The 24971-nt window shown below is 43.1% G+C and overlaps 1 protein-coding gene across 1 annotated transcript in view; it reads right to left on the minus strand.

Annotated features, from left to right (window-relative positions):
- FADS6 (fatty acid desaturase 6) overlaps window positions 1-24971 on the minus strand; it is a 159873-nt gene that overhangs the window by 11576 nt on the left and 123326 nt on the right. Inside the window, exon 5 of the mRNA XM_069200093.1 lies at window positions 16109-16288. Coding sequence (XP_069056194.1) covers window positions 16109-16288 — 180 coding nt within the window. The remainder of the gene's footprint in view (window positions 1-16108; window positions 16289-24971) is intronic.

A 24971-nucleotide genomic window follows, 5' to 3' on the forward strand; every position in this document is an offset into this window, starting at 1 on the left:
ACGCAGGCGGTTATCATGCCTTGAATTCTTTTATTTTTATTCTTTTGATTTTCCTCTGAGTAATTTTCAACAAGAATTTGCCAACGCTTATGAAGGAACTCACAAAGATTACAATTGTGGTTATTAATTTCCTTGAAATGCCTTAATTTTTTATTAGAATTAAGTTCATGGGTATATTTTCTTGGCCATGATGAAGCTACTTGTGTCATGAAACACATGTTGGCCTGAATGTAAGAAATATTAATCAAATAAAGCAATCTTTTATTTAACTTCAACTTTTGTGGAACTGAAGTCTATTACATTTTGGCCTCAGAGAGTTGTCTTTATTTTTGGAGAAATCGGAGTGTTTGCCAAATATATTGAAAATATCCTGTAGTCAATGGGTAGTCGCGAACATTTTTCCAGGGGCCAAAATGTTTGGTCTGTGATGTGCCCGAGGGCCGCATCAATGCCAGCGGAACAGTGGTCGGGCGAGGGGATTGGGAGGACTGGCGGTCAAATATTGCTAGGCGAAGCAAAGGATATACATCTAGTGGCTGCATTGAGAAATATGAAACTAGAAAACCTGGGATTAATCTTGGCGTCCCCACTTTTACAAAATGTGTGATCCTGGGCAATTGTTTAATTTTAAGTTCAGGGTCTGCATCCTACAAATGTGCACCTGTATTTGATTTAATAAACTATAATGTTGTTCATCTATAATAGGAACCCAGATAACTCAAAAAGTGCACATAACATCTGACTTGCTTGTTTAATTCACTATTGGCATACTTGTGAGGGTAGAGGTGAAAATGTATGTTTCTAAATTCTTGTTTGAAAACTATCGCATTTAAATGAATACTTCTCATTGTACTGATACAATAAATTATACTTAGGTGAAATGGACTGCATGGTAACTTAATACACTGCATGAATTTTGAAGTGACTGTTACATTTTTACACTTTTGCTGCAAGATGTTTTTAAAAGTGAACTTGCTTCTAAAGTGAAGCTCAGGACTCCCTGGTTACTTCCTTTCCTTAACACCAGTTAACCTTGAAATATATAATTGCCTCTTTGCCTCTCTATTTACAATCGAGTGAACAGCAACCCTGTGCTTCTCTAGCCCAGGGGGCAGCATGCGGCCCCTGGGCCGTACTTAGAGAATCCATGCTGTAATCTGTCTAATGTTTGGGTCACATTGGTCAAGTAAAGTAGGATATCTTCTGCGTATAGTGAGATGCATTCCTCTTTCCCTTATCAGGGCATCTACTCACACACATGCTGCCAATACTTCAATTGCTCGGGCAAAGAACATTCGCAAGAGCGGACATCCTGGCTGTGTACCTCTTCCGATGCAAAACGCCTGCAAGGTATGGCCATTAATCCACACTCGTGCCTTGGGTGCTCATATAATTGTCTCACCCACTTATTATATTTAGAACCAAATCCTATCTTCACCAAAACCCAAAACAAATAGACCCACTCAACCAAATTAAAGCCTTTGTTCATGCATTCCCTTTTTTATTCCAGATGAGGACCCCAAGTACTTTGAGTTCATCATTTTATTTGTAAGTGGCCCTCTTGCATGATGCAATTCTGTGGATTTCTACCAGCCATTCATTACTAGTTGGTGTAGTACTCAGGCACCAGTGACAGAGATTACTCATCTTAGCTGCCCCAGTAAAGTGGCTGGCTACTAATGTGTGTGCAATGTGTGCATATTTGATTTGTCCAGTAAGTCAATGAGAAGTGCTAGACGGGATGAAGGGTGTATGATGACAGAGCTCATTTTAGACAGAAATGCCCAGATCTGATTAAATATTTTATTTAGCAATTTGTTGAATCTTTTACTCACTGTTGCAAATAAGTGTCCCAAAGATTCCCTCCAGAACCATAAAGGGGTCCACCTAAGAGGCAGATGATTCACATGTTTTCACATCTGATAGCACATTCAAGAATATGTTGGAACACTTGTGAATATCTTGCCAATTTTGTGCATTTAATGGAATGTTTCAGGAAAATGCCTCTTGGTTGAAGTGCTTACTTTCATCAGCAGGTAATCTCTGAGAGCATATTTATTGGTGGTCCGTGGAACTGCACCCTTAATCTAAATGTAGTCTCATTATAGTGGCATATCTGATGATTGGTGGTGTTCCCAGTGTTGTCATTTGTTATATCCATGTTCTGTAACGTCATAAGCAGTGCATGGGGGAATTTAAGGTTCCATAGTAAAATAGGCCATCTGAATTTCAGTGTAATTGTGCTGGATTATTACCATACTAACTCTTCAAATTAGACTTGAAGGGGATTTTATAGCATTGAATTGAATGCAATCTTAGTAGAGAATGGTAGTGTCCTTTCAACAAGCTGTTCTCAATGCAAATCTTGGGGTTTGTAAAGATATACTATCGCCACTTCTGTGAGTACCTGCTGGTCATGGTGTGGCGGTTGGCCATACCTGGTGGCAGGTGCGCAATGCCCATTGGGCTAAAAGGGCTTTAGCAACCCTGCGCTCCACCATTGTGTTCCCTAGCCAGGGCTGAAGCTTCATGGGTGCTTGTCTAGAGGAAAGCCTGGGCAGGGCACAGAGCAGAAAAAAACATTTTCCTTCCTTAAGACAGGCACGTTCCGCTTTTCGCGCTGCTGGAAAGTGTCTTCGAGGAAGGGGTCGGGTCACAAATAATTTATAATATGCTAGTTCGTTGACCCCGTGGTGGGGGCTCTGGCTGGGCACGGCCCTGTACTATAACATTCTATATTCTTTAAAAGGAGAGACAATGAATGCTCATTAACACTTCACTGACAGAGGCATCTGCACTTGAAAGGATCTCTGCCAAATTATGCAGCATGGTTGATGAAATTATGTGGCAAGAAAATGCTAATTATGTGGCACATTTCCTGATAGTATTCACTATTTTGGCATTTTTATGCTTGTTAACACTGTCTGGGCATAGGTTGCACCTCATTACGACCAGTTTAATACTCAAACAAATCCATAAGCAACAGAAATGTAATCAGTCAACTTTACAAAGGGTCTTCCACTGTGCGGAAAAACGTGTGGCTGGGTTTTTAATACCTTTTTAACTGTTAGCACTAGAAACACAATTTGTTTGGTAAAATCTGCACATTATGCAGCAAATGATGAATTATGTGGCAAATACAGGAGATTCATAATTATGCGAAAAATGCTGCAACTACACAATCACATAATTCCAGGTGCCCTGATTACATTTTATGTAATTGCACTTATATAGCGCTTATTACCCATGACAAGCGGTAGAAAGTGCTATATAAATGCAAAAAAGGTGGGACTTTTTTTTCTCTTTTTTTTAAATGGTGTTGCCAAGATGCAGTTCCATAAGGCAGTCCAGAATTTTTTTTTACAACATCATTGTGCATTCTCTAGGAGAGCACTTGTAGTTTTGCTTCTGAAAATTACAAATACTGGGTAAAAGGTAAGAAGGTACAGAGTGATATTGGTAAATGGGGGTCTGAACAATTAGTTTGTTTCAGTGGTTGGTGGTGGGTGGCACTAGCACTTAATATTTTGGGCAGGGATTTTTTTTAAAATGGTCCAGCAGATCGCATCTGATTCAAATGTTCCTTGCTGCCTGTCTTCCCACACAGTTACAGTAACAGTCTGTAAACAGGCAGCAGAGATGAGCAGCCCATCACTGTGCTCCTCTACTTCCTGTTTGTAACGTAGCTCAGTTTGGGTAGGGCGGAACAAGTGCACCACAGTAGGAACGTACATGGGGTGAAATATTTTACTGCACCTTGTCAAGGGCTGCTTGGTGCTGCCCTCTCACAGTCCACCTCACAGAACGCTGTGTGTGCCTCTTACCCTTGGTGAACATCTATAGACTGGCAGAGTGGAGCAGCATGGCACTGTGCATTCATAGCACCTGGTAATGTGCCCACCAAAGCTTTCTCCCACAGCAGCAAGGTGTACCCCAAATCGCTCTGCCCTTGTGTGGTGTATCATTTGGGCCTTCTTAGTGTCTCTGCTAGTGGCAGCTGTTAGTTGGAAGCATGGAGAAGAAGAGTACCTAGTTCCAACTTAAAGACACAGACACATTTCAAAGGCTCGTTTGAAATGCACCTTGGCTGTGGAACCTCTGGACCCTGCTGTCCCTCAACCGGACCCACTGTTGCAATTAGTGGGGCCCACACTATCTTCTTTTCCCCCGTGCTAACTTTAAACTGGCAACTGCAGTCCTATGCGTTAATGCACCTTCTGCTGAGACACAGTCCAGATGTCTAACCTCTTGACTATCTGTCTGAAAAGGGGATTTTAAAGCTCAAGCTTTATACCAGAGACAAGAGCTTATATTTTACATAGGAGAGAGACCCACTGAGGTTGAGTGGTGATGACATTGTGTAAATCAGTCCACTTCCCTACCCCAGCATCAAACCAATTAAGTAGTGTGAAACTCCCGATCTTGGTTTTTAAAAATTAAACATTCTCAGGCTGTATTTATTTTCCAAAAGACAGAGACATATAATTTCTTGATATTAACACACCTCAAAATCATGTTCATTGAAGATCCACAATGCTAGACAAATTTTTCTGTCTGAAATTTCTCCAAATGATGCTGACCCACCAGACTGGCCTATCAAGCAAGCACCATCCTGATGAAAATTTTATTTTGTCTCACCAGCTTTCCACTAGGGCCTCTACTTAGTACTTGGCAAGGTGCACTCAGTCACTCCCTCATACCAGAGGAGACCCCTTCACCCATCCAGTAAGTTAGGCCCTAAACAATACCAGGACAACCCAAAAGTGGACCCTCTTGGCACCCTCTGGAAGATGGACTTGGGTAAGTCAACCATATCTTGGTCCATCTCCCTAATCACCCTGAGGTCCTATTAAAAAAGCACCCACAGACAGCTGAAATATAGTTGCTGTAGCACCCAAACCCCAGCTTCCTGTAGACTGCTTCCTCACTACCCCTCCATCAGGGCATAAGTCCTAAAAAAAGAGAAGAGAGGGGACTCATCAAGTAAGGCAAAGTGCACGTGACATCATGGTGAATTACATTATGGCACATGACATGATAGAAAGTGGCATCACAACCCATGACCTAACAGTAAGTGACATCATAAGAAGTGACATCAGATCTTAACAACTCCCACATATGTTTAGCAAGTCTATTGTGTGTACATTTGAGTGCATTGCAAAATTTAAGAAATGTGATTCTGAGTCAGGGCTGTGCCAAAAAAGTGATGCAACGCTGATGTAAAATCTGGAACTCAACCTACACATATATATTTTAAAAATTCTGCCACAAAGAAATTGGCAAAAAAGAGAAACGTGGCAGTAAATCTATCATTATCCTATGTGGTTAAGGCACCTGCTGCAGAGATCTTTTTGTTAGAGGTGGGCGAGCCGCTGAAAGCTCGAGCTAGGGTCAAGTCTGAAGCATGGCTGTGGCTCAGCTCGAAGTCCCGTTGGAACCTCGAACCCATTACGAGCTGAACTCTTTTTAGAAGGAAACAGAATAAATTGGAGCCTGTGGAGGATTATATCTCAGCTCTAAAGAAGCTTGCCCTAACATGCAGATTTCGGGAACTGCAGGACAAACTCTTTAGAGATAAAATAATTATGCATGAGAAAAATGAACATATCCAAGAGAGGTTGTAGATTTATGAGGAAGCATCTTTGGGTGATGTCATTTCTGTGGTAAAAAAGGCTGAGATTTCCAATGACTGTGCAAAAGCTGCAAGGGCAAATTCAAAGGATTATCCTAAAGAGTAGGTCTGTAAGATAAAGCAGAAAGATAAACAGGACAAAACAAATAACAATAAGATAGCAAACAGACCATGACTAAGTAAGTACAAAGCAAGGAAGTACTATAGGTGTGGTAATAAATACCACCTGGCATACAGTAAGAAATGTCCTCCGAGGGACCAGAAGTGCAAATAGGTTGGAATTAAAGGGCATTTTGCCAAGATGTTTAGAAAGGGGAAGTCAAGCAGCAGTTTGGCTATAGTTAAGGCGTGTTTGGGCTGAGAATCGGAATCAGATGGGTATGAATCAGAGTCCAATTACTAGGACAATGATTGTATGCTGGGTATCAAGGAACCCAAGGATGGTGGTAAAGTCAATCACCTTCATAGGAAGTCAAGGTCCAACTGGTATGCGATCTGAGAATGGGAGGAGTGGAAGTTCTAACCATAGCAGACTTAGGCTCACCCTATATCATAGTAGACAAGTGGGTTGGAAGGAAAAGTTTGCAGGAGTATCAGTAAATTCCCTGTCACTGCTTGATGTTTCTCTACAGAGTTTTACAGGGGAACCCATGCCGATGGTTGGATCTAGTAGGTTGAGTTTTGAATTTAAAGATAAGAAAATTATGGGCAAAGTGTGTGTAGCTGAAGAAGGGCCATCAGTTGTAGGATGGGTGGACTGAAGAGCTCTGAATATCATTCTGGACCCCAACACTGAGGAATAGGTGTTCATCATTGGCAGAAGTCAGCAGAATGGGTTAGCACTCAATAATACATACCCAGAAGTATGTATCAGGAATGATCAGCATGCACAATGGGGTTTCCCACAAGATTGTGCTAAAAAAAAGTTGCAGTCCCCAAAGTGCAAAAAGCTAGGGAGATACCATTGATTTTAAGGGAGGAGGTGAACCAACAGATTGAGAAACTACTTATGGCAGGGAGCATTGAACCAGTGGATGTCGCCAAGTGGATTGCCCCATTGGCCAGGCACGCCAATGGTAAGATCCACTCATTTGTTGATCTCAGATATCTTAATAGTAACTTTGTGGTTGAAAAGTTTCTGTTGCCCAGAATTAATGAATTGTTAACACGAACGAAAGGATGAAATGGTTTACCTCAATAGACTTGTCCTCCGCTTACCACCAGCTAAAGCTTCATGAGGAGAGCAAAAATGTAACAACCATCATGACTCCCTAAGGGTGTTATCAGTTTGTTCATATGCCATTCGGCCTTGCCTCAGCAGCTGCAGTTTTTAAGAAACTAATCTACAAATTGCTTAAGAACAAGGTGGGGACTATATTCTTCCAGGATGATGTTTTGATCATGGGGAAAACAGGGATCAGCATCACTGCAGGTCCAGGAAACTCTTTGTAAGAATGTGTTAACGGCTGAATTTACTAAATGCAAGTTTTGGAGTGAAAGCATTAGATTACTTAGGAGATGAGGTCACATCAGATGGCCTCACACCAAAGAGGAGCTTGTAAACGCAGTAAAAGGTGCACCTGAACCCCACCCATAAATAAAGATGGGTTATGTTCATTTCTCAGGCTGGTAGAGTTCTATGCTAAATTTGTCAAGAATTGTTCTGAAAAAAAAAATAACTCTCCAGTGCATGCTGGTGAAATGTGAAAATGGAGAGGCAGAAAAAACACAAGTAAAATGTACTAAAATGCAATGAGCAAGTGAAAGCATGCCCCAACTCTTAACTCTTTGCCAGCCATGGACGTAATGGTTACGTCTGGTTACCGGCCCTCGGGTAAAGCGCTAGCCCTCGAGGGCTGCCCCCCCCCCAGGTCAGGGCTAGAAGGGGAATCACTTCCCTTGCCTCCCCCGACCACCCCAGTGACGTCTGATGACGTCAGCAAGCTGACCTCATCAGAGGTCACCTCCCATCGTGCTGAAAGCATGCTTCCAGCACGATGCGGAAGAGAAATGCAAAAGCATTTCTCTTCTGCTCGGGAGGAGGGGGCAGGCAGAGAAAGGAAAGGAAAGGCCTTTCCTTTCCTTTCATGTCTCTGCAACCATTTCTGCTGCCCGATCGCGATGAAATCGGGCAGCAGAAATGCCCACTAGACACCAGGACATTTTTTTTTTTTTTAAATGGACATGAGGGGAACGACCCCTTGGGCAAGGGCTGCTCCTCAGGGGGCCACATTATTTTTAGGCCATTTCTGTCCCCTCTGGGGGCAGATCAGCCTAATATAATTAGGCCAATCTGCTCCCGGTGGAGCAGAAACCACTAGACACGAGGGATATTTTTTTTTTCTCATACTTACGCTTAAGAGGAACGGCCACTTGGGCAAGAACCGCTCCCCAGGGGGCCACATTTTTTTTAGGCCATTTCTGCCCCCCGGGGGGCAGAAATCCCCTAGACACCAGGGCTATTTTTTGTTTGTTTATTTATTCTCTTTTATATGTGGGGAGCGACCCCTTAGGCAAGGGCCGTTCCCCGGGGGGGGCAAATTATTTTTAGGCCATTTCTGCCCCCTGGGGGCAGATCAGCCTAATATAATTAGGCCGATCTGCACCGCTAGACACCAGGGATTTTTTTTTCATTCTTATGCATAAGGGGAACGGCCCCTTGGGCAAGGGTCGCTCCCCATGGGTGCACATTACTGTTGGACATAAATTGGCCTGGTTTTGGAAGGCCCATCTGCCCCCAAGGGGGACAGAATGCCCACCAGAGACCAGGAAATATGTTTTTTCCAAAATAAGAGGATGGGGTTATGGCCATACTCCCACCCCAAATAAATGGGGCCAACCTTGTTCTGCCCACCAGTGGGCAGATTGGGCAATTACCCCTGATCCACACCACAGGGTGGGGGGGGGGCAGAAAGTCTACTAGATGCCAGGGAATAAAAAAAAAAAAAAATAGTGGTGTGGTGGCTACCAACCGGTATGGGCCTGGTTATGGCCCCACCCCAACTGAAGGGGGTAACAAGCTTTCAGCTCTCCCCCACACACTAAAACATCTTATCCAATGGCAAGCAAGAGGACATCTGATTATTTTGGGTTTTGGTTTTACATTTGGGCCATGGGAGCTTGGTAAATCTCAAAATCGTTCAACTTGGAATGGTGGGGGCTGCTCTTTTTGGACTTTGGGACGCTGCCATGTAGTAAAATCCACAAGACCTGGACACATCTCAAAACTAAACATCTGGTTGATTCCAGCTAAATTTTAGCTAAATTTGAGGTTTGCTGAGGATTCTGGCTAAGAAAACATTGGGAGATCCACGCAAGTCACACCTCCCTGGACTCATTTGGGTGTCTAATTTTCAGAAATATCTGGGTTTGGTAGGTTTCCCTAGATGGCTGCAGAGCCCAGGACAAAAACACAGGTGCCCCCCGCAAAAGCAGGTAGTTTTGCATTTGATAATTTTGATGTGTCCAGATAGTGTTTTGGGGCATTTACTGTCGCGGGCGCTAGGCCTACCCACACAAGTAAGGTACCATTTCTATCTGGAGACAGGGGGAAACACTGGGTGGAAGGAAGTTGTGGCTCCTCTCAGATTCCAGAACTGTCTGTCACCGGAATGTGAGGAAAAAAGTGTTTTTTGGTCAAATTTTGAGGTTTGCAAAGGATTCTGGGTAACAGAACCTGGTGGGAGCTCCACAAGTCACCCCATCTTGGATTCCCCTAGGTGTCTAGTTTTTAAAAAATTGCATGTTTGGTAGGTTTCCCTAGGTGCTGGCTGAGCTACAGGCCAAAATCCACAGCTAGGCACTTTGCAAAAAACAGCTCTGTTTTCTTTGGGAAAATGTGATGTGTCCATGTTGTGTTTTGGGGCATTTCCTGTCGCGGGCGCTAGGCCTACCCACACAAGTGAGGTACCATTTTTATCTGGAGACTTGGGGGGACGCCGGGTGAAAGGAAATTTGTGCCTCCTCTCAGATTCCATAACTTTCTGTCACCGAAATGTGAGAAAAAAGTGGTTCTTTGGCCAAATTTTGAGGTTTGGAAAGGATTCTGGGTAACAGAACCTGGTAAGAGCTCCACACGTCACCCCATCATAGGTGTCTAGTTTTAAAAAACTTAGCAAAAAACAGCTCTGTTTTCTTTGGGAAAATGTGATGTGTCCATGATGCATTTCCTGTCGCGAGCATTAGGCCTACCCATGCAAGTGAGGTACCATTTTTATCGGGAGACTTGGGGGAACACAGAATAGCAAAACAAGTGTTATTGCCCCTCGTCTTTCTCTACATTTTTTCCTTCCAAATGTAAGACAGTGTGTAAAAAAGACATCTAGTTGAGAAGTGCCCTGTAATTCACATGCTAGTATGGGCACCCCAGAATTCAGGATGTGCAAATAACCACTGCTTCTCAACACTGTGTCTTGAGCCCATTTTAGAAATACAAAGGTTTTCTTGATACCTATTTTTCACTCTTTATATTTCAGCAAATTAATTGCTGTATACCCGGTATAGAATGAAAACCCACTGCAAGGTGCAGCTCATTTATTGGCTTTGGGTACCGAGGGTTCTTGATGAACCTACAAGCCCTATATATCCCCGTAACCAGAAGAGTCCAGCAGACCTAACGGTATATTGCTTTAAAAAATCTGACATCGTAGGAAAAAGTGACAGAGTAAAACGTGACGAAAAATTGATGTTTTTTTCACCTCAATTTCAATCTTTTTTTTATTTCAGCTGTTATTTTCTGTAGGAAACCCTTGTAGGATCTACACAAATTACTCCTTGCTGAATTCAGAATTTTGTTTACTTTTCAGAAATGTTTAGCTTTCTGGGATCCAGCATTGGTTTCACACCCATTTCTGTCACTAACTGGAAGGAGGGTGAAAGCACAAAAAATAGTAAAAATGGGGTATGTCCCAGTAAAATGCCAAAATTGTGTTGAAAAGTTGGGTTTTCTGATTTACGTTTGCCTGTTCCTGAAAGCTGTGAAGATGGTGAATTTAGCACTGCAAACCGTTTGTTGATGCCATTTTCAGGGAAAAAAACACGAGCCTTCTTCTGCAGCCCTTTTTTCCCATTATTTAAAAAAAACGAAATTTTGGCTGCATTTTGGTTAATTTTTGGTCTCCTTCATGGGAACCCACAAAGTCTGGGTACCTCTAGAATCCGAGGATGTTGGGAAAAAAAGACGCTAATTTGGCGTGGGTAGCTTATCATGTACAAAACGTTATGAGGGCCTAGGCGCGAACTGCCCCAAACAGCCAAGAAAAGGCTAGGCACCCGAAGAAAGATTCAGGACTACTTGTGTTTGCCCACCTTGATTTGTAAATGCAATGGAAACAACTGCACTTTCCCTTACATCATAATTTTGTGGAGAGGTGATGTCAAACATGCATTCATTTCATTATATTCTAATACAGTAAATATCATATGCAACAGTCCAGAAGGTGGCACTGTTTGATTATACTACCTTACGTCGTCTCACGTAAAGGCGAGCAAAATGTAGGAATCTAAAATATAGTAATACAAAAAATAAGACTTTTTACACTTTTCATTCTGTAAAATCTAGTCATTGAAAGTGCAACTGACATCACATACTGTGAAACAGGAATAATGGCATATTTCCCAAAGACACACGAAGCACTATTACAGATCATAAGGTACCTGGCCTTGCAGTATTTAGTGGAAGTTTCTGGTTGCCCTGTATAATTAGTTTTGCCACAACACAGTCAAAATATGGAATTTGGCATCCATTACACATTGCAGATGGGCTGCTACAAAATGGATGTCTCAGACTGTACGAGTGACGTGGCTGATGACTGCAGTACGGCGTGCTTGAGCTTACAGAGCCCTGTGAGACAGGACTTTTTCGATGTGATGTTGTTACCCCTGCATAGCCTTTCCTATGATGATCAAGGGCTGTAAAACGATAAGCCATAAGAGAGAGATTTCCACACATGCTTGTCTGAACTGTCTGATGATGCTCGTAACAAAAGAAAGATGGGCCAGCCATTTGTAAGTAAGATTAAGGGAAACATTTTACAGAGCACAAAATTAGAGGAGTGGCGCCCCAAAGCCCTAATTCAGAAACCACATGCTACTTACGCCAGCTCTTAACAGAGTCAAGATACTTTACCCAATGATTTTGTGAAGATCAAAGAGAATATTGGCAAATCAGGTAGCTTGCATGGCTTTGCTTTTCAATTTGAATGTATTTTGTCCAATGATGCCAGCAATAATGGCATAGGTACAGTGTTATGTCAGAAAGATTCTGAAGGAAGAGAGTAAAGTGTAGGATTCGCATCAGGGGTCTTATCACCAGCAGAAGCGCGATACTCTGTTATAGAGAAAGAAGCTCTGGCCATAGTGTGGGGGTTTAGAGCATTCCGGTACCTTGTCCTGATATGGCTCGGGAAATATTGGATGTGGATATCATGGGGCCAACTGATGAGGAAAAGGGAAAATCTTGGTTTGTCATTGTAGCCATAGAAGACTTTTCCAAATGGCCTGAGGTAGAATTTGTAAAATGTGGAAATACTGAGTGTGGTGAAATCCCTTGATGATATTTTTGAAAGAGAACGTTTACCAAAAAAAATCATCATGGATAACAGTGTACAGTTTAGAAGTGAGATGATGGAGAGTTTTCTTTGTCGCAATGGGAGTGAACATAAGTTCACTTCAGTCTATCATCCTAGTGGTAATGGCAAAGTGGAAAGATGCAATCATGTGATAAAGGGAACTTTGCGATTGGCTAAAAGTAAAAGATTGAATTGGATGGCTTGCATTAAGAAAACACTGTGGATGCATCGCACTACACCATTCGTTACAGGGTACAGCCATTTTACCATCATGAGGGCTAGAGTACCTTTTATGAAGGACAACCAAGGATGGATGGTGAAGTCTAGATTGCACTAGAGGTCACCAGAAGTGATGAAAGTGAATATTGTGAAGGCACAAGGTATATATAAATGGTATGCAGACAGGAGGAGAGGAAATAAAGATTGTGTGGTGAAGAAGGGAGATATGGTGCATTTTAAATTGCCCAGGAGAGTTAAGAAACATGAGATTAGGTTTTCTGATCCATTGGAAATTCTAGAGGTGTTAAAAAATTCAGCAAGGCTTATTGATGGATGTGTGTGGAAATGCATAGGGTTGTAAGATGTAAAGAGAGCAAGAAGAGTATGGGTGCAGAAGGGGAGAAAATTGATAGATATGGCTACATCTGGCTTGGTGAGTATGGTGTTTTCAAGAGTAAGAATGGAGGTACAGAGGTTGAGTGTGGCATTGCAGGAAATTATACTGTGGTGGGTGACAAAGGTAATTTAAAGAACACAAATATTTAAATGCAATCAAATACTAGTTTTGGCAGAAGGTTAAACATCTAGCGCATTTGCAGGACTTTGTTGCTTGAACAAGAAAGACATGTTTTGTGATATCTCCTATTTAGTTATTTGTGTTAGTTTCTATTTTTGCACCATTTATTGTCACCTGATAATAGTGTATTTTTAGAGTTAAGTATGTTCTTATTTTGTATTGTATTGTCTAAGGGGGAGAGGCGTTGTGTTTACTTTTGAATACTTAGTGATGTTGTACTCTTATTTACCTTGTTCTAGCACGAAGTAGAACGTGATGTTTGGAACAGGGAATGTGTTACACGTCATAGGAGAGTTCTTGTCAGTTACGTCTTCAACCTCCAGAGAGCAGGACGTGTTGGCCATACTCTTTGTGTAATTTAATAAAGGAGTTATACTTACCTTCTGTGTCTTGGAAAGTGATTATGCAACAACAGTGCTTCTGTGACCTGTATCTGGGAGCACTGATAGTCCCACGCGCCTTTGCTTCTCGGACCTCACTGAGGCCCCCTCTGTGTACTTTTTTGGGAGGGGTTATTATGCCACTACACATGCCCCACTTTTAGGTTTCGCCTGCGCGCACTTGTTCGCATGCTTGCAAATCTTTTGTCATTAAAAAAACTTAAAAGGGGCTTAGAACCAGAACCTTACTTACCTGAACTTACCATTGGCTTACTCCAATGTCGCTCTGATTTACGTGCTTTGGATTGGCCAGGATGTTGTCTTCACGTCACTTCCTGTCGTCATCTTCATCTTCTTCGCCGAGCTCGCCGTTGAGTTGCCTGTGGACCTAGTACTCCTTCCGGTCACTTCCTATTGGACACTGGCCAGTGTTCTTCCTGTTGACTGCAATGCTGAAGGTACTCCTTTTTAGGTCAAGCGCGCAAGCGATCTGACCTGTTGTAATCTATCTGTGGACTTCTAACCACGCTCACCACATGCCCATCACTATCACTCATTTGTGGGCTTGCCTTTCAATAATCCTTTGTTATCATTGGTAAATGCTTTATGTTTGTCCCTCCTTGGGCCGGTTTGGTTACTGCCTTGGACATAGACACTGTTACATGTATAATTGCATGACTGCTGATACGTTTGACTGCGAGCGAACGTCTTTTTCCTTTTGTGTCTCTCCTTCGTGCTCATGACGGCCATGGCGCTTTGAATCGGCTTGCTTATGTCAACTGTTTTACTTTTTATTTTCAATTTAAGTGGCAAGAAATGTCCAGTTAGTAATTTACAGCGTTAACAGCTCTAATTCAAGCAAACGCAAGACCCACTGCATTGCAAATGCTTGTTTCTTTCTGCATGCCGTCTTGTTTTTTCAATAACGTCTTCTTGCTTCACTGCTGTCTTATCTGTCTTCTTTCTTCGTTGCTGTCTTCTCTTTTCTTCTTGCATGCCATCTTCTTTCTGCGCTTCTATCTTCTCTGTCCTCTTTCTTCGCTGCTGTCTTCTTTTTTCTTCCTTCATGCAGTCTTCTGTCTTCGATGTCTTCTTTCTTCTTTACCACATGCTGTCTTCGCTGTCTTCTTTCTTCTTTACCGCATGCCTACCACTGTCTTCTCTCCCGTCGACTTCGCTCCATTTTCTGTCTTAGCCCTTCTCTTCACTTCCGTCTTCTTTTCTGTCCCACATGCCGTCTTCTGGCCAGTAGGTGTCGCTGTTGTCTTTTTTTCTAAGTGTCATACAAATATTAGAAAAGTGTTATAATATTGGTTGTTTTACAAAATATAAAACAAACATTATTACAACAGTTTTAAAATATTTTCAAGCCAGTTAGATAAAAAAGACAAAGGCGAAACCTATTGGCTTTGCCAATGCTTGTGTTTTTGTGGCCACATTTCTAAAGGACACACGACCCTGTGTTTCTCTTAACACATTCCCGAATTGCACTTACCCTGGTTCCTCAGCGAACACATTCATTTGCATTCCTAAAGGGCCGTGTTTCTGTGAATACATTCCTTATGGACACACGCACAAGGGCTCTAGGGACAGTCCGCGCTCCAGAATGAAGCACACCCCGTGCTTCTGTGCGCACATTCCTGATGTGCACAACGCTGCCAGTTCTTCTTTAATATCTTCGTGTAAAACACGAGCTCTCAGAACACACTCCCCACTTAAGGCACTAGTTGCTCAATGTTTATTCAGTACAAACTCGCCCGGTGGGGCGTACTTGTCCCTCATCAAGCAACACAAACTCGTCTTTAGCACACGGTAATCCCTTCCGACCGAATGCACACTCGTATAAGGCGTGGCATTTTTTCACTAGTAAGTGAACACTGTACGTGCGATTCCCTATTTTTAGAGCGCACTCCAAGGCATACTGTGTCCCTTCTCCAAGAAACTCATACTCACACCCACATCTCTCCCCATCGTGAGCCCTCCCCAAGCGTCGTGCTGTTCCCGCCTCAGTGAGCGCGGCCTCATTCTCAGGCGCCTGGTGCTGACTCCTCATGTCACACACTCCCCGGCTCACGCGCCACCCCCTCTTCATAGAGCACTCGCTCGCCTTCAGGCGCACTCCTCTGTCTCTAAATCTCTAAAGCACATTATGCTGAGCAAACGCTAGTAGCCTTCGGACGTATTTTGACGAATGGGCACATACATTTCCATCTGTATATTCCTCCTCATAGTGCACACTCACCCAAGGCGCCTCCCGGAATATACACAGCATGAGTCAAATTAAGGCACATCCTGTTGAGATCCTGCTGTCTATTTAACAAGCACACATTTCCCTTCATGACTGGGTTGTAAAACACACACGCCTGCAAGGGTTACCAATTCATACTCATCTTCAGGCAAGGTAGCTAAGCACACCCTTAGTGTGCCTCTCCTCTGAGAGGATTCCCTCATCCCTCCCCTTCAGTATCCCTGTACTTCTTCTGCGCATATCTTCAACTGCAGGTTCAGGAGTACATGCTCGAATGTCACCATGGTTCCTCCTCGTGGCGCACACACACTGCCTCTCCTCTCAGAGGATTCCCTCCCCCTCAGTGTCCCTGTACTTCTGCACCTATCTTCAACTACAGGTTCAGGAGCACATGCTCACATGGTTCCTCCCATGGCACACGCACACTCACCTTCACTGAGCACACACCTGCCTTCAATGACATACTGTTGAGCACACACTCACCTTCAGGCACATGTTGTCCGAGAGATGGGGGAAAAGGTGATGCTCCACGTGGCAGCTGATGAGCGAGTGGCCAAAGGTCCAGTCCAGCAGGAGGTTGCGCTGAAGGTTCAAAACCCCGTGACTCATCTGCAGGATGCGTTTGGGTCTCTCCTCCGGGGCGAACATTGCTAGACCGATGTGCTGGAATAGAAAGAAGTCCGCGTGAATAGGTGCCTGCTCCTTCCAGCAGGCTGGGGTCTTCATCGTGATGGCTGCAGAGTGGTGGAGCTAGCCGCTGTTGGGGTGTCAGACTGTTAGAGCCATTTACACAGTGCACAGGATCAAGAGCTGAGGTTGGGGCAAGATTAGTGGATTATTTGTAGCTGCAATTGCTCTTTTGGCGAACCTGCTAGGTTAAGCCAGATTGCTGGTTCAATCTTTTTCTTTTACTCCCTAACTCAGGTAAAGTCTATCACTTTAGGTTTCTATTATCTGACCTATGCTTTGTAAACTGATGTCAATCTTCTCACTCTGACACAGATTATAGATACCAAACTAGATGGTGTTAGTCACAATACGCAACCATGTGCTTCAAACTGGCCACTAACCAGAGAACATGTGAACTAAATGCAGCGAGCACTGGGGTGGACTTCCAGCATGTCTCTTTCCAAGGGGTCTGACACTTGTTTAGAAAGTGCTCCAAGACAGAAGGGGTCCAAACCACAAACTTCCTGTATATAATGCCTTTTTGTAAACGTGGGAGCTTAACCAGAGGACATGGACCCTAGTCCTCCAAATGAAATACACTAGTAAGAAGAAGGTAAGGTCCCACTGAATGAAATAAATTAATAATGTCTAATTGCCATGGGTTCAGTGAAGTTCATGAAAGGGCACTTGTTTAGAAACGGCATCACTGTAATCTTACACATAAATTAATCCCATTCTGCCACCAAGGAGGAGACAATGTGGCATGCTTTTCTGCCATAACCTCTTATAGCAAACACCAAAGTTATTTTCAGTAGTTCGCAGGAGCTGTGGGAAGGTACGTTAATCTAAATAAGCAATTCACATAAATATTTAACTATACGTAAACCAGTGCCAAGGAGTCTCCGCCGAGAAAAGAGGGGATCCTAAGTGCGGAGCTGCCCAGCAAAGTGTCATATGAGTGAAACTATCAGTAGCAAACCAAAGGATGATGGACAGAGTGCTGAACAATGCAAACACTCACCCCCAGTCACAGATCTAGGTTTAATCCATCGTTTTTTGTTCACCTTGCCACCCCAGTTTGGACCCAGCTATATACAAAGCAGTCTTGACCCTGTTCCTCATGGGAACAGTTCAGCCCGAACTGGGTTGGCATGGTGAGCAAAAGAACAATGGATTAAACACAGATCTGGGACTCGGTGTGAGTGGTTGAAAAGTTCCAGCACTCCGTTCATCATCCTTTTGTATTGCTAAAATTGCCCTAAGTGGGAATGGTATGCCCAGACGTGGGTCCCTGGCTCGCTGTGTCACTAGATTCAAGCTAGCCTGGCTGATGAAGAGGTATACCCTAAAAGCGAACCTAGGATGCTTGTTTCTGGTCCAGGGAAGACCTGGGGTGGCAGCTCAGGCTGGACTGTTCTCGTGGGGAGCAGGGTCAAGACTGATGTGCATATGGCTGGGTCCATACTGGGGTGGCATGCAGGAACGGCTTGCATGGCTGGGGCTGGGCAGGGTGGGGGGCACAGAGGGGCACAGGAGAAAATTAATAAAAAAAAAATCACTTCCCTGCTTAGCTCCCTGCGCCGCTCCTCTCCCGTTGCTGCTGGCAGGCACAGGCTCCCAGCCTGCCCTGTGCCAATCCTGACGCTTCTCAGAGCAGCATCAGGATTGGCTGGGAGCGCCCAGCCAGGGCGGTCCCAGGCAGACTGCGAGCCTATCCAGGCTCTCTCCAGCCCAGCAACAAAGTTGCTGGGCTGGAGAGAGCCCTGTGCGCATGTGTGTTTGGCTGGCTTGCGACATCCGGCCAAACACACATGCGTTCTGAGGGGAGTGCACAGTGCACTCCCCTCAGCTCGTCACCCCCAATGCCGCGCCCCTTTCACATGAGCGAGTTTATTATCCTTTCCATGTAAAAGGATTTGCAACGGTTGCTGCTGGTGGGTGGGGCGACGCTCCTCCACCCAAACGGAGGAGCTGCCGCTGGTGGCATGGTGAGCAAAAGAACGATGGATTAAACCCAGATCTGTGACTGGGGGTGAGTGGTTGAAAAGTTTCAGCACTCCGCCCAGCATCCTTTTGTATTGCTGAAACTATCAGTAGAACATCCTCCACTACGTCAAAAATACAACTCATCGACTGGTCTACATAGCTTGTGTTGATGCAATTTTTGGAACGCCACTTTAGAATGACATAGTGTACTTTTAAACCAACATTTCCATTTCCACCTACTGATCAAATGTTGTTGCAAATTCCACTAGGTGTCTATTTAATTAATAACAACTTTATCCAATTAGACATTAATCAAGTTTGCGCATCATGGAGCTGGTTTGTCAAGGTGGAATTATCAACAAAATCGAAATGCCTCCAAAAGATCTACCCTTTGCTCATTCATCCAGTGGGAAGGTTCAGCAAGGGCAGCTACCATGTTTAGGTTGACATACATTAACCACAAGAGTTATCTTGAAGTCTACTGGATAGACGTAGACCTGTGCAGCATGTGCATTACATTCCAAAGGTAATTGTAATTTAGTCTGTTTTCAACCAAACTGGTAAGCCGTACCAGGTTTACTATTGTAATTTACTGTGTTGCTGATTCTTTAGAGGCCGAGTATGTGAAAAATGTTGATCAAGCTGATTATCTTTCAATCCACTTCTCCTGTTGCTGCCATTGCTGCTTCCTCCCCTTCTCCCTTTACCCACATTTATGGGTTTTCGCATTGAAATGTTTTAAATTCCAGCACTGCCTAAGGCCCACACTTACTAGTTGTTAAGACTTAGAAGAGTACAGAACAGTGGTGGTTTGCCCTTATAGGAGTGGATGGGCAGTCCATCAAGCCTTCGGCATTTCAAGGATTGTTCCATTGTTCCATTTATCTTCCCATTAGCTTTTTGTGACGGAGATAATCCTTATGATGCATGGGGCTTGTTCATTGATTTATTTACTTTGTTGACAAGACAATTTAAATGCTGAATTATTATTTGTTTTTGTTTAGAAATGTTTAGATGCCTTACCTGTCATAAAATTGCAGTGCTCTTCACTAATTGAATTGCTTTACCGGCTGTCATTTCATAACATATTGTTGGATGTACAGCTTTTATTTGTTAAAAAAATAAAGACATGCACGCACATATGCTTTTTTAGAAATGCAACGAAAATACCAGCCTTTTAATGAAAGTATCTGCTATGCAACATTTAGGTCACCACTCACTAGCAAACTTCAATTTCTGACTCATTTTCATAACATTCATCTTTAAGGGAAGAGTTTAACTCCAATAGTGAAGTATGTCTAACAACTTAGCCCCATCCCTGCCTCACAGATTGTTGTAAACCAAGATGCTACTTCATTATAGGATTTTCTTTCTAGGACCACTTGAGCAACATATATAAAGCCGTCCAAATATTGCCAAACACTCCCCATAACAAAACGCTGAACTTACTGGCTTTGCAAATGCTTATTTACTTAGGAGTCTGTCTCTGTATCCATTAGCATTTCTCCATGCAGCATCAAAACTAACCCACAGTGTAGCAGCCCACAAGGAACTCTCCTGCCGTTCCAGTGCCACACCAGTCGTGCCCTGTTTTCATGATCTGGCACTGTGATACACCTCTCAGGGATAGGACCGCTGGGTTTCAAGCTCTGGGTAAGCTACCTTTACTCAAGTGATTCACTCCTGTTTTTCGGCCCTACACACTTTGTTTATAGATTTAGTTAGGGGAATGCCACCATCAGAAACTATTTAACAGTGATCTTACTTCAGGTGACAGTCCCTGAAGAGCAAACTCACCTGATCTACATGTTTTTATAGTCAGTCACACACAGCTTTCCACTCCAAGTGGGTGAAATAGGGTTATAATAATCAAGTGACCATATGAAAGGTAAAATTACACGTTAATAGTTCGAACAGGTTACAGGTTAACAGAAAGCGATGCAGTTAAACCGTGCTCTTGAATTAAACACAGCGGGTCAGAGTCAAGAGGTAAATCTGCCACTGTAGACTTATACCCTTGCAGAAGTGCAGATGTACGACTTTCAGGACTTCACCTTTCCAGAAGTACATCTGGAAAGCTACACCAGTAGCAGATTACAGCCAGTATCACCCTGTGAGCCAACGGGGATTACGAGTAGGAGTGGGCATAACTCATGTAATTTCAAGTAGAGTAATTCTTGAGGAATTGCCTAAGAATGACAAAAGATGATACTTGAATCATGTGAGAAGAATAATTCTGCTATTAGCGCTATTTCTTAGAGTAAAAATGCACCCTCGCATCCAAAATGGACGCAATGATGCATTTTGCACTAAGAAATAGTGCTAAGTGCAGCAGAAGACGATAAGTGAGCACAAGCAGCCACTCACGCTTGCTAAATATGCTCTTGTGTATCATTGGCATTTAGCGCTATTTTCTTAGCGTAACATGCATCCTTGCATTGAAAAAGGATGTGAGGATGTATCTTGTGCTAAGAAACAGTGCTAAGTGCAACAGGACATGAACAGTAAGTGCGAGCGGCCTCTCGTGCTCCCGAAATGGGCACTTGTGATAGGACTTCCCCCCAAATTACTCTTAATTACGCAAACAGGAGTAATTCTGTGTCAAAGAGATACACAGAATTACTGAAATTATTCCCATTTATCTGGCGTAATCAAGTTCTCATGGGAGAGGGTGTATCCTTACACTAATGATGAATACATCAAACAGAAGGAAGCCCAGAAAGCAAAAAAAGAACCCTCTGGATAAAAGGGAAACTGGCAGATCAAGCACTGGATGAGATAACAGTAATTATGGGTACAAGGCAAGAGGCAGAGGTTACCGCCAAGAACAGGTGCAGTGATTTCCATCTACGGGACCAGGTTATGGGGGTCCCCGAGTCTATCCCCAGCTACAAGGGTTCCAATACCAGTTTCATGAGAACACCAATCCTTTCTTAGCAAGAGGCAGGGGAAGAGAAAGAGAGAAACAAAAAGGACAGAAGGTACAATGGAAAGATCTAAATCAGAGGGTAACCAGGAGTATGAGCTTGGAGTTCCTACGGGGCACAAGCAGGGAGTTTATTCATGAATTTGACCGACATTGAATTGACCAGAGAACAAGCAAGTGTCTTGGATAAGGGTCTAGGGTTTGTATCGACTATTGAAGTGGAGTACTTTAGAAAGACACAACTCAGGTTATTCTTTGGTGGATGGGACTCTGAATTTGGAGTGAAGGGGGACACAAGTCTTCACCCCAAATCAACATTCACACATGCTCTCATAACTCACTCCAGAAATAGAGACATTGGAGCAGGCAGTAATTCATGACCTGAATGATTTAGAGAAAGAGAAAAGGAGACCTTTTATGAACTGGACAAGATTGGAGGGACAAGCCATCAAAGAATTGAGTGAGGACCCTTGAAATGTCATCAATCCAGCAGACTGTTGGGAGTTTGCAATAGTTATTCAGACTACAGAGACCTAGTGGACAGATAGAATTACAAGATACGAGGGAAAGACCCTACACCAGACCTACAAAGGGACATCAAGTCCCTCATGGATGAAGCTCTCAACAAAGATTGGATTGCACAGAGCGAGGCATCTTTCCTGTGTAAGGAAAAAACAGCGGTCCCCTATTTCTACATGCTACCAAAGGTTCATAAACCCACAAAGTCCCCACCAGGTAGACCTATAGTCTCAGGAATAGGGTCAATATTGGAACCTTTATCACAATTTTGTAATTTCTTTTCTTAGACCCCTGGTGGAAGGGATGCCTTCCTATTTGAAGGATACAAGGGAGGTACTCAACTTGATCAAGGACATTACATTCAATCCACAAACGGAACTGTTGGTGGGGCTCGATATCGAGACCCTCTACACAAATATCCCCCAAGAGGAAACTCTGAGGGTGATAAAAAACATCTTATACTAACAGGACTGGGAGTACCAGACTCCAAGATCCTTCATCATGAGTTTGGCTGAACTTGCATTAACTAAAAACGTAATTCAGTTCAAAGACATGCTGTTTCTTCAGTCACATGGCACCTCTATGGAGAGCACATTTGTGCCGAATCTGGCATGTCTGTATGTCTCGGAGTTTGAAAGCGTACGCATCTACTCCTTGACAAATCTCTTCTGCGAGTCTATAAAACTATGGCGCCACTTTATTGATGATGTTTTGATGATATGAGAAGGAGACAGGGAGTCAATACAGACATTCTTTGGTTGGGTGAATAGTAGAAATCAATTTTCACACTTCACCTCGACCATTATTAACAAAATCCTCCCATTCCTCGACCTGGTAATAAAACCCAGGGATGGAAGCTTAACAATGGAGGTTCACCATAAACCAACAAACAAAAATAGCCTATTGTCCTTCCAGGGTTTTCACCCTAAATCTTTAAAGGAGAAACTTCCATAGGGCAGTTCCTGCGATTACGCAGGTATTGCTCAGAGGTCACTGACTTTGATAAGGACGCAAATAAAATGAGCCAAAAACCAAGAGTGACATTACTCTAAAGGAGTGATCAATGGGTCACTAAAAAAAGAGCAAAACTATATTAGGGAAGTGTTGTTGGGTATCAATGACAGACCACCAACTGATAGGAGTACATGTGGCAAAACTATGGAATTCTTTACCCCCACTTATACGATCCATGGATAACTATCTTATCTTCAGAAGACTACTCAAGAGTTGGCTCTTTCTACATAACCACCATACTCAAACTACAATGGACTGCTTATCCCTATATATGTAAACATACATTTGATTACATGTATATATTTACATATGTGTATTTCTTTGTACAAATATGATAATAACTAATTTATCTTAAAATATCTACATACTCTTTAGGACTGTTTCACAAATGTTTATTTTACCTACGATTCAATGTATATATGTATGTATGTGTAGGTGTATTTAAGTGTGTGTGTGTGTGTATATATATATACATATATATTATGCATATATATGCTTGTATATATATATATATATATATGTACATATATATATATATGCAAAACAGAATAGAGAATTCTGGGTAGTTCCCAAGTTTAGGTGGAGAGCAGCTCTAGTAAGGAGCACCCTGCAACACCAGTGACACTCTAGATTTGCTCACCTCAAATGTCTGTTTATCTAGCAAAGTTTTAAGCATAGGATTAGCACAGTGCTATCCACGCCGAGCTAGATAGTGACAAAATATTTTGCCATTTGTATATATATATATATATATATATATATATATATATATATATATATACATGTTGTTAGCTAAATATTGTCTTAACTATTTATCCACAAGAATTTCACTATTGATGAAAGATAAAATAATGTTATAAAAGTACACAAATAAATTAACATCAAATACTGCAACTCTTGAAAGTCTGTCTTCACACAATACAACTTTAGATCGTAATATATTATATTCCTTACCCATATATTTCCTTACTATGTAATCATGTATTTATATATTTACTACTTTAGTCCTACTGTACAAGAGGAAAAAAAATACTCTTGAAAACTTTACTCCATCCTACCATCGCCCTATAACTCTATCAATCTATCTTAAATCTCCACTCTCTGACTGATCCCAAACCCATTCTACTACTATGATCTCCAAAATATCTTTCCTAGACTGTTCCCTCCTCTACCCCTCGTGGCTCACCTCAAACCTCAGTTTACTGCTATGATCTCCCAAACAGCCCTACTAAATACTCCCTCATTAATCTCTCCTTTGACTCATCCCAAACCGCATTTTGCTAATATGATTTCCCTAATCCGTTTTTACAGACTCTTCCATCCTCCATCTCTCCTTTACTCATCCCAAACCTCATCTTACTACTATGATTTCCCTATTAACACTTCTTTAAGTGTAGGTCGCTCCCCCTGCCGCTGCAGCTCCTCCAGCTCCTCCAGGTTCCTGAGTTCCTGAGACCCACCTCACAGTAAGTACCCCCCACCTCCCTGCCCCTCGCCCTGCCCCGCGCTACTCACCCTCTCTCCTGCTCCTGCTTCTTTTCTTCTTCTCTGTTCTTCCTCCTCGCTCCTCCTCTGTAATCTTCTTCTGTACTCTTCTTTTCCCCGTCTGCTCTCTTCTTCTGGGTGCTTCTCTGCCTCTCCTGTTTGCCTCTCCTCTTCTTCATCTTCTTCTGTGGTCTTCTGCCTGTCTTCTGCCTTCTGTTCTTCGTATCTTCATCTGTGATCTTCTGGACTCCTGTTCTTCTGTTCTTCCGGTCTTGTGTTCTCCTGTTCTTCCGTTCCTCTGTTCTCCTGTTCTTCTGTTCTTCCGGTCTTCTGTTCTTCCGGTCTTCTGTTCTTCTGTCTTCTGTCTTCGGCTCCTCTGCCTCCTCCGTCTTCTTCTCCCCGCGCCTGCCCTCCTGCTCCTGCCTCATCCCCCTCCCTCACTCGCCTCCCCCTCTCTATCACCCCTACCTACCCCGTTCGCTATCTACCTCCCTCACTCCTCCTATCCACCTATCTCTCTATCTCTCTATCTCACTATCTAACTCCCTCACTCTCCACCTCCTCCTATCTACCTATCTCTCTACCTATTTCTCTATCTATCTATTTCTCTATCTATCTACTTTCTCTATCTCTCCCCCCCTTCCCGCCACCCCCTCTATAACCTATCTTCCTATCCTCTCACTCTACCTCTTACCCACCTCTACAACCCCCCCTCCCCTATCTTCACAACCCTACTCCTATCTCTCT

This window comes from Pleurodeles waltl, chromosome 7 (assembly GCF_031143425.1).
Source record: "Pleurodeles waltl isolate 20211129_DDA chromosome 7, aPleWal1.hap1.20221129, whole genome shotgun sequence".
Lineage (NCBI taxonomy): Eukaryota > Metazoa > Chordata > Amphibia > Caudata > Salamandridae > Pleurodeles > Pleurodeles waltl.